Source organism: Hylobates moloch, unplaced genomic scaffold (assembly GCF_009828535.3).
Source record: "Hylobates moloch isolate HMO894 unplaced genomic scaffold, HMol_V3 SCAFFOLD_22, whole genome shotgun sequence".
NCBI lineage: Eukaryota > Metazoa > Chordata > Mammalia > Primates > Hylobatidae > Hylobates > Hylobates moloch.
In genome coordinates this window covers 47,455,627-47,466,223 of record NW_026652297.1, presented here as the reverse complement: position 1 = coordinate 47,466,223, position 10,597 = coordinate 47,455,627, and the positions used below count along the sequence as shown (strand labels likewise).

The 10,597-nt window shown below is 42.4% G+C and overlaps 1 protein-coding gene across 2 annotated transcripts; it reads left to right on the top strand.

The window, feature by feature from the left end:
• The first annotated feature begins 1,230 nt into the window (after nt 1-1,230).
• Nucleotides 1,231-9,160, top strand: THAP1 (THAP domain containing 1). Of its 2 annotated transcripts, XM_032144071.2 has the most exons (3): nt 1,236-1,576; nt 5,198-5,393; nt 6,534-9,160. In XM_032144071.2, exons 1-3 carry the CDS (start codon nt 1,506-1,508, stop codon nt 6,906-6,908), a joined length of 642 nt encoding a protein of 213 aa, XP_031999962.1. In that variant the 5' UTR covers nt 1,236-1,505; the 3' UTR covers nt 6,909-9,160. The 2 variants fall into 2 exon arrangements, with proteins under 2 accessions (XP_031999963.1, XP_031999962.1); XM_032144072.2 differs by lacking the exon at nt 5,198-5,393 and having other exon boundaries at nt 1,231-1,576.
• The last annotated feature ends 1,437 nt before the right edge of the window (nt 9,161-10,597 follow it).

Genomic DNA, 10,597 nt, shown 5'->3' with positions numbered 1-10,597 from the left:
GTGCCACCACACCCGGTTAAGTTAATTTTTGTATTTTTAGTAGAGACGGGTTTCACCATGTTGGCCAGGCTAGTCTTGAACTCCTGACCTCAAGTGATCCGCCCGCCTCGGCCTTCCAAAGTGCTGGGATTACAGGCGTGAGGCACTGTGCCCAGCCCAATATTATTCTCTTTAAAGCAAAATTAGGAATGCTTCTGTTCTCAAAATATCGGGATATCTGGACACTTCGAAGTCTGGGTCTGTGTAGTAAACACTATCAATCTGTTGCCTTAATGGTATATACATCTAGAGGCTAGGAATACCTAACTTTCCGGGAATGCAGCCCAGGAAGTCCCAGCCTCATTTTCCTAGCCCTCACTCATCACAGAGTCGCTCTAGTTTGAACCCCTCTGACAGATTCTCTCTCAGGTGTCAAAATTGCTGCAGCAGCTCGATATTTGCAACACAGCACATGGAAATCACAGCAATGGACAGCCTTTCAGAAAAGCTTCTGGGGAGGGAGAGCCTGGTGGCTCAACTCCTGTAATCCCAACCCATTGGGAGGTCGAGATGGGAGGATCCCTTGAGCTCGAGTTCCAGACTGACCTGGGCAACGTGGGTAGACAACGCCTCTATTTATTTAAAAAATTACATATATATATATATATATACACGTATATATACATACATATATACATACACGTATATATACATACATATATACATACACGTATATATACATACATATATACATATATATAATGCTTCTGCGTTGGCAATTGAGATGATTTGGCGAGTGTGTCTTTTTTCATTGCTAAAAATCTGTCACGTTGGCTCTCACAGAGACTTGTGATACCTGAAGACACAGATAATGGGATACAGATCAGCATTCTGGGAAAAGGTTCCACAATTTTATTAATCATACACCATCTGTGTCCGCCCTTTTAAAGAAATGGGCGCAATGAGACAACGACCTCGGCTTTACACCTGTTCTCCAAGAGGCCCTAGTTGTTCTCTACTGTAAGCCGCCCCAGAAAAGCTCCGCATCAATTACCCACGAGAACAGCCCGGGGCTGGAGGATGCCCCAGGAATCCGGCCTCCCGCCGCGCCTCCTCCCCCACAAGCAGTTCCTTCTTGCCTGCCGGAAGCTCAGGGCTCCGCCCACTTCCGCAAATCTGAAGCCACCGCCGGAAACACCTGGCCTCAGCCAATAGTTAGCTTCCCAGGAAACGTTACCTCTGACCTCGGGGCTAATCAGAGACAGTGGGACGCACACCTCGCGAGAGGTGAGGTTGAAGCTGCCTCCGCCATCTTGGAGATGGGAGACGGGTGATGGCCGTGGTCTTTCTGCTAATGCAAACAACAAAACGGGCACACTAGTCACCCCCGAAGGAGGCCACCATCACTGTAACTGTTGGCCAAAGCTACAAAAGAAGCGAGGGTGTCCAACGGAGCGCAGCGACACTGAGAACAGCTTCCCCTGCCTTCCGCGGCGGCAGAAGTGAAGTGCCTGAGGACCGGAAGGATGGTGCAGTCCTGCTCCGCCTACGGCTGCAAGAACCGCTACGACAAGGACAAGCCCGTTTCTTTCCACAAGTGAGGACCCTGCGCGCCTCGCGGGGCCGGTCTCAGCCGGGGTGGGGGCGCGCGGCCGGCGGGGCCGGGGGCGGAGCCAGGCGCGTGTCCGCGCGAGGGGCGGTTGGGGTCTGGGGACGGCTGCGCCGGGCGTTTCCCACCGCGTCCCGCTGGGAACCGCCGCCCGATCGCGCGTTCTCGGCGCGCGTCGCCGCGGCAGCCGTTTCTCGCGCTCCTGGAACAGGCCCTGGTTACAGGCTTCGCTCGCGGCCTCGGTTGACGCGTTCGGAGCCCGCGGGCGATGCCTAGGGTGGCGCGGGTTTTGCCACCACCAGGGTCACAGAGCATTTTAGTATGGTCTTAGGGATAAATTTAAAATAGAAACAAAGGCCTTTAAACGAAGGAATCACTACTTTTCGCCCTTGCCGTGGATGGGAGGCCAGCATCGTATTAGTTAAGGGTTTTTTGGCTGGGAAATCAGGGAGAATTTTTGCCCCCAATCTCTAGGAACTAAGCTTTAAGGACCCTGAGTTTTGGAGAAAGTTTCAGATACTGCCAAGATAAATCGTTACTTTTTCAACACACAATAATGATAATATGGACAGTTACAACGTGGATCACAATAAAATAACTCACACGGATCTTTATTTATTATGGCATTACCTGTGCATAGAGGAAGCTCTTTCGAAAGAAACTGCCCCACAGCTTTCAGAGCTGTCTTATCCAGTAGGTAGCACAGTTAAGAGTGATAGGATCAAAAATATTCTCTTGAAAATAGGAAAAAAGTGCAGAGTTGCAATTACTTATGATAAACGCTTGTAAAGTGACATAACATTTTCATTCAGCTGAATTTGTTTACAAATTTTAATTACATTTATGTTAAGTTTTCTTTGCGAGAATTCCTGACGACTATACACAGATGATAGCTAAGAAATCAGATCCAGGGGTAAACTATACAGATTAGCCATAGGTAATTAGCTAATTATCTTTTATAATTAGGTAAATAATTACAAAAGCAAAATGTTAAATAACTTTTCAGTTAATTAATTTATTTTTTTGCTGTGGAGCCATCTGTGTTTACTAGGGGAGTGTCCATGCATTTTTTAAGTATGTTTGATATCATGTGAGGTGGACCCTATAGAAATAAGAGTATGTAGAACATAGAGAGGTCTCCAGAGTAATGATGTTACCCCTTGGAGAAGGGGATAGAACACTTGGAGGATTCAGTTCAGGATATCCTAATATTATCTCTTGATTTAATTGGAATTGCTGTAAACATGTTCTTTCTAAATGTAGGGAAAGGTCAGGTGATGGTAACAGGATTACATGGGCAGCTCCCCACCCACATTTCTGATAGCTTGGCAGAAGGAATCTAAAATTATGGAAAATGTTTCATTGGCACTGGAAACTAGTTTAAGGAGGGTATTCACACGTCGGAAATCACTGTTTTTGGCGAGGCACGGTGGCTCATGCCTGTAATTCCCAGCACTTGGAGAGGCCGAGGTGGGCGGATCACCTGATGTCAGGAGTTCGAGACCAGCCTGGCCAACATGGCAAAATCCCGTCTCTACTAAAAATACAAAATACAGGCGTATGCCTGTAATCCTAGCTACTTGGGAGGCTGAGGTAGGGGAATCGCTTGAACCTGGGATATGGAGGTTGCAGTGAGCTGAGATCTTGCCCTGCACTCCAGCTTGGGTAACAGAGCGAGACTCCATCTCAAAAAAAAAAAAAAAAAAAAGATATAACTGTTTCTGCTAGATGTTAAACAGATATGGATTGAATCAAAAGAAGGGCTAACCTGCATCTTATCCGTTATCTAAAATAGCAGGTTTAGGGAGAGTAGATGGGAAAGATCTTAACAGAATCTCACAAACAGCTGTAAATTAGTCGTCCTTGAGCCAGGAGGCCCTAGGTACTGAATTTTACCAGCAAATGCTATCATAGTTGATACTTACAGAGCCAGGAGGCCATAGGTACTGAATTTTACCAGCATATGCTACCCTGGTTTATACTTATACTCAGCCATTCCAGCTGAGATTTTCTTTCTATTTTTTTTTTTTTTTTTTTTTTTGAGATGGAGTCTTGCTGTGTCACCAGGCTAGAGTGCAGTGGCACAATCTCGGCTCACTGCAACCTCTGCCTCCCGAGTTCAAGCGATTCTCCTGCCTCAGCCTCCCGAGTAGCTGGGACTACAGGTGTGCACCACCACACCCAGCTAATTTTTGTATTTTTAGTAGAGACGGAGTTTCACCATGTTGGCCAGCATGATCCGCCCTCCTCAGCCCCCCAAAGTGCTGAGATTACAGGCCTGATTACGGGCCACGCCCAGTCCCAGCTGAGATTTTCTAGGAGTACCACTTCTCCCACCCTCTACATAGTGGCAGCAGAGAGTGCTATGTTGTACAAAGAAAAGAGACTGTCATAAAGATCTCTTACTAGCAGAGTCAGACTCTAGCATATCGTACATGGAAGAGAAACTGTGAAACATAAATTCGAAACTCCCTTCCCTTTGTTTTTTTTTCTAATCCCTTCAGTTTACCAAATCCTTAACTTGGAAGAGTAAAATTACCACAATAAATGTAAACTCTCACTATCCCCGTTTACCTGGGCCTAATGGACATCCCAGTTGATTAGAAAATACTTTTCTTTGGTTATTATCTGCCTTTAATTCAAATTTAGCCTATTCATATTTGTCAGACTGATGCTAAGAGAACTAGAAGCCCCTTCTTCCCAGTACATAGATACAAATGTGCAATCTTTGTCTCTCTGTGCAGCACACAGAAAATTACTGGTAAAAAATATGAATACAGGTTATTTTTTTCTTTTTGAGACAGGGTATGGCTCTGTCACCCAGGCTGGAGTGCAGTGGAACGATCTCAGCTAACTGCAGCCTCGACCTCCCAGGCTCGAGCCATCCTTCTACCTCAGCCTCAGCCTCTCGAGTACCTGGGCACATACCACCATGCCCGGCTAATTTTTGTGTTTTTTTGTAGAGACAGGGTTTTGCTGTGTTGCCCAGGCTAGTCTCGAACTCTTGGACTTAAGTAGTCCCTCGGACAGTGGCCTCCCAAGTGCTGGGATTACAGGCATGAGCCGCGGGCACATTTACTCTATAGTATGTATTTTACTTGAATCTTTTGGTGAATTCAGTATAAAAAAGTTAAACGTTAATAAATGAGGGCCAGGCGCAGTGGCTCACACCTGTAATTCAAGCACTTTGGGAGGCCAAGGCGGACGGATCACTAGGTCAAGAAATCGAATCCATCCTGGCCAACATGGTGAAAGCCCATCTCTACTAAAAGTACAAAACTTAGCTGGGCGTGGTGGCGCACGCCTGAGTCCCAGCTACTGGGGAGGCTGAGGCAGGAGAATCGCTTGAACCCAGGAGGCGGAGGCGCAGTGAGCTGAGCTCACGCCACTGCACTCCAGCCTAACAACAGAGCAAGATGGCGTCTCAAAAAAAATTTTTTTTAAATTAATGAGATAAATAGATAACTAGAGCTAATTTTAATCCAATACAATAATACAATTGTAACATCTTTAATACCAGTGTAAGATCTTTCCTAAGCTGGAAAGTTTGGGTACTTTTATTTATTTAAAAAAATCAGGACAGATAATTGAATTATGCCTTCTTCTTAGGTTTCCTCTTACTCGACCCAGTCTTTGTAAAGAATGGGAGGCAGCTGTCAGAAGAAAAAACTTTAAACCCACCAAGTATAGCAGTATTTGTTCAGAGCACTTTACTCCAGACTGCTTTAAGAGAGAGTGCAACAACAAGTTACTGAAAGAGAACGCTGTGCCCACAATATTTCTTTGTACTGAGCCACATGACAAGGTAATACCCGTTTTAAAATATTGGGTTGCTTTCTGTTTATCAAACTGATGTGTTCATTGATTAAAATGTGGAAAGTTCAGTTAGTGTTTTTTTTTTTTTTTTTGAGATGGAGTCTCGCTCTGTTGCCCAGGCTGGAGTGCAGTGGCGCAATCTCAGCTCACTGCAAGCTCCGCCTCCTGGGTTCATGCCATTCTCCTGCATCAGCCTCTCTGAGTAGCTGGGACTACAGGCGCCCGCCACCACGCCCGGCTAATTTTTTTTTTGTATTTTTTAGTGGAGACGGGGTTTCACCGTGGTCTCAATCTCCTGACCTCGTGATCCGCCCGCCTCGGCCTCCCAAAGTGCTGGGATTACAAGCGTGAGCCACCGCGCCCGGCCTCAGTTAGTGTTAAAAGAATAAATGTGCCTGGAACCTTATAGTTAACAGTGATACACTTCTGAAAACACAAAATGCAGTTTATTAAAGATAAATATCATCACACTAAGAAACTTAGCTTTGTAACTTAGTTAAAAATCACTCTGTACTGCCAGTTATATATTGATAAGTTTTGGGTTTTCTTTATCAGTGACAGTTTAGTTTCAAAGCATTTTTTTCTCCTCAGTGCTTAATATTTAATTAGAACTGATTCTTCATTTTGTCTCTTTCTTGCACCGTCCCTCTACTTCAGGTAGAAAAGTTTATTCAAACTGAAACTATTTTCTCATTTTGGAATGTTTCTATACCACTGATTCCCCAAAAAAGTCAATATTTCTTAAATTCCACAGATTCTTTTATTATTTATTTATTTATCGGAGACAAAGTCTCTCTCTGTCGCCAGGCTGGAGTGCAGCAACATGATCTTGGCTCTCTGCAACCTCCGCCTCCCGGTTTCAAGAGATTCTCTTGCCTCAGCCTCCCGAGTAGCTGGGATTATAGGCGTGCACCACTACACCCAGCTAATTTTTGTATTTTTAGTAGAGACAGGGTTTCACCATGTTGGCCAGGCTGGTCTCAAACTCCTGACCTCAGGTGATCCACCCACCTCTTCCTCACAAAGTACTAGGATTACAGGCCTGAGCCACTGCGCCTGGTCAGTCCACAGATTCTTTTAAACTGTTTTTAGTTACTAAATTCAAACATACTTTGTATTTTTGTTTTAGAAAGAAGATCTTCTGGAGCCACAGGAACAGCTTCCCCCACCTCCTTTACCGCCTCCTGTTTCCCAGGTTGATGCTGCTATTGGATTACTAATGCCGCCTCTTCAGACCCCTGTTAATCTCTCAGTTTTCTGTGACCACAACTATACTGTGGAGGATACAATGCACCAGCGGAAAAGGATTCATCAGCTAGAACAACAAGTTGAAAAACTCAGAAAGAAGCTCAAGACCGCACAGCAGCGATGCAGAAGGCAAGAACGGCAGCTTGAAAAATTAAAGGAGGTTGTTCACTTCCAGAAAGAGAAAGACGACATATCAGAAAGAGGTTATGTGATTCTACCAAATGACTACTTTGAAATAGTTGAAGTACCAGCATAAAAAAATGAAATGTGTATTGATTTCTAATGGGGCAATACCACATATCCTCCTCTAGCCTATAAAGGAGTTTCATTTAAAAAAATAACACTTGATTACTTATATAAAAACAGTTCAGAATATTTTTTTAAAAAAAATTCGATATATACTGTAAAATTATAAATTTTTTTGTTTGTAATTTCAGGTTTTTTACATTTTAACAAAATATTTTAAAAGTTATAAACTAACCTCAGACCTCTAATGTAAGTTGGTTTCAAGATTGGGGATTTTGGGGTTTTTTTTTTAGTATTTATAGAAATAATGTAAAAATAAAAACTAAAGAGAATGAGAACAGTGTGGTAAAAGGGTGATTTCAGTTTAAAACTTAAAATTAGTACTGTTTTATTGAGAGAATTTAGTTATATTTTAAATCAGAAGTATGGGTCAGATCATGGGACATAACTTCTCAGAATATATATATATGTACATATTCTCATATATAAAGTTACAAGGTTCATTTATCTTTCTGAATCAGTTATCAAAGATAAATTGGCAAGTCAGTACTTAAGAAAAAAGATTTGATTGTCTTCACAGCAGAAAAGAGTCATTGCATATCTGATCAATAACTTTAGATAAAGAGTGGATTTTTTTTTTTTTTACGTGGGCTCCTATTTTTTCTCCTACTGTCTAGCATTATAAAATTAGAAGTGTATTTTCAGTGGAAGAAACATTCTTCAATAAATAAAGTAAGGTATTGTCATCAATGAAGTAATTAAAACTGGGGCCTGATCTATGATATGCTTTTTTCTTTCATTACACCCTAGCTGAAGGACATCCAGTTCCCCAGCTGTAGTTATGTATCTGCCTTCAAGTCTCTGACAAATGTGCTGTGTTAGTAGAGTTTGATTTGTATCATATGATAATCTTGCACTTGACTGAGTTGGGACAAAGCTTCACGTAAAAAATTATTTCTTCACTTTTAACACAAGTTAGAAATTATATCCTATTTACTTAAATGCGTGATTTATATTCAGAACAACCTACTATGTAGTGTTTATTCTACTGAATGTGGAGATTGAAACACTGAGGTTTCTGTTCAAACTGAGTTCTGTTCTGACTTTGTGAGAAATTTTACATATATTGGAAATGAAAATATGTTCTGAGTAAACAAATATTGCTATGGGAGTTATCTTTTTAGATTTAGAATAACTGTTCCAATGATAATTATTACTTTTATATTTCAAAGTACACTAAGATAGGTGAAGAGTAATAGACCCTTTAAGACAGTATTAAAGGTGTGAAATAATGGCATTCAAAGTATCTTTTGTAGAACTGGTTTTCATTGTCGTTCGCTGCCATGCTGCCAGTGGATAGCACTGTGATTCGTGGATATTTGATGTTGTATGAACCAGTATCTCAAAAATAGAAATAATGATTAGAAGATTACTTGAAGTTGGGCCAGGCGCCATGGCTCACGCCTGTAATCCCAGTACTTTGGGAGGCCGAGGTGGATGGATCACAAGGTCAGGAGTTTGAGACCAGCCGGGCCAATATGGTGAAACCCCGTCTCTACTAAAAATACAAAAACTAGCTGGGCATGGTGGCCAGTGCCTGTAGTCCCAGCTACTTGGGAGGCTGAGGCAGGAGAATTGCCTGAACCTGGAAGGTGGAGGTTGCAGTGAGCTGAGATTGCACCACTACACTCCAGCCTGGGCAATAAAGTGAGACCCCATCTCAAAAAAAAAAAAAAAAAAAAGAGTACTTGAAGTTACATAGTCTGATAACATCATTTAGAACTCATGCTGATCAATTAGAAGGCTTTTACAGATTATTCATGGAACTCATAAAGAAGCTACAAAGTATTCAAGAAGTTTAGTTTTATATGTCATCTTTCTAGCAATTCCTGGAAGTACTCAGGAATATTTAGATTTATTCCTAAATATTTTGAAAAGTATATACCTTTGGCTGGGCGCAGTGACTTATGCCTATAATCCCAGCACTTTGGGAGGCCAAGGCAGGTGGATTACCTGAGGTCAGGAGTTCAAGACCAGCCTGACCAACATGGAGAAACCCTGCCTCTACTAAAAATACAAAATTAGTCAGGTGTGGTGGCAGTGCATGCCTGTGATCCCAGCTACTTGGGAGGTTGAGGCAGGAGAATCGCTTGAACCTGGGAGTCAGAGGTTGCAGTGAGCGAGGGCAGCGCCATTGCATTCCAGCCTGGGTGACAGGAGTGAAACTCCATCTCAAAAAAAAAAAAAAAAAAGAAAAGAAAACTATATACCTTCAATCTAAGTACTCTTCTACATAAAAGACAAATTCTATGTGTGTGTCCCAGAATGAAGAATCCAGGTTAGATTATAAAAATGGAAATCATAATTACTTAGCATATTAGCATTATTATTTAACCTCAAGCTACTTTCTTTTCATAACAGACATAAATCCCCATTTGGAGAGAACTGAGCAAGCAGCATGTATACCAACTGCTTTCATTTAAATAATTTATCATAGTAAACAGAAGTTTGAGGTGCAGGTACTTATTTCTGAATTGGCTATTGTATTGTTTATAACATTGCCAAGAAAAGAAGGTCATTTAGGTAAAAATAGGTTCTGTTCAGGCATAGTAAACAGTCTGACAGAAACAGGGACAAAGACTCAATTTTTTTTGGAGAAGGAGTCTCGTTATTGTTGCCCAGGCTGGAGTGCAATGGCGCGAACTGGGCTCACTGCCACATCTGCCTCCCGGGTTCAGGGGATTCCCCTGCCTCAGCCTCCCGAGTAGCTGGGATTACAGGCATGTGCCACCACGCCCAGCTAATTTTGTTATTTTTAGTAGAGACGGGGTTTCTTCGTGCTGGCCAGGCTGGTCTTGAACTCCCGACCTCAGGTGACCCGCCTGCCTCGGCCTCCCAAAGTGTTGGGAATACAGGCATGAGCCACCGCGCCCAGCCGGTCTCAATCTTTTAATACTGCCTTATAATGCAAATATAAAGGTCACTTGAATTGCTGCTTGGCTTGAATTAGCACATTCCAATTGAAGTTTTAAGTTTTTAAGAACTAATTTAAATGTTTACTAATTGTATACAAGTGTACTAAAAATAATTCTGTTGTTGCAAAACTTTGTACTTGGAAATCCAAGTACATGAGGGGATTTTTTTTCTTTCAACTATAATTTATGTGATCCCTTTCTTAGAATTATAACAATAATGGTGATGGCAAATGAAAGTTTCACATGATACGGGCTTTTTAGCTTGCATTAATGTTCCCTGATCATCTTTTAGTGCTAAAAAAAAAAATACATGTGTGGCCAGGCACGGTGGCCTACATCTGTAATCCCAGCACTTTGGCAGGCAGAGGTGGGCAGATCACCTGAGGTCAGGAGTTTGAGACCAGTCTGGCCAATACGGTTAAACTCCTTCTCTACTAAAAATACAAAAATTAGACAGGCGTGGTGGCGCGTGCCTGTAGTCCCAGCTGCTCAGGAGACTGAGGCAGGAGAATCGCTTGAACCTGGGAGGCGGAGGTTGCAGTGAGCCAAGATCACGCCACTGCATTCCAGGCTAGGCGACAGAGCGAGACTCCATCTCAAAAAAAAAAAAAAAAAAAGTATACATGTGTACACATACCCAACACTATAGCTTTTAGAAAGTTGATAGTAAACAACATATTTTAAAATCCATTTGTGTTCCAGAATTTTAAAAAGATAGTCCACC

Bases quoted from the DNA above. Each gene is read 5' to 3' on its own strand.
- THAP1 (XM_032144071.2), top strand. From the start codon at position 1,506: ATGGTGCAGTCCTGCTCCGCCTACGGCTGCAAGAACCGCTACGACAAG. The intron at 1,577-5,197 runs GTGAGGACCCTG...CCTTCTTCTTAG, and splicing joins AAGCCCGTTTCTTTCCACAA to GTTTCCTCTTACTCGACCCA. The intron at 5,394-6,533 runs GTAATACCCGTT...TTTTTGTTTTAG, and splicing joins GTACTGAGCCACATGACAAG to AAAGAAGATCTTCTGGAGCC.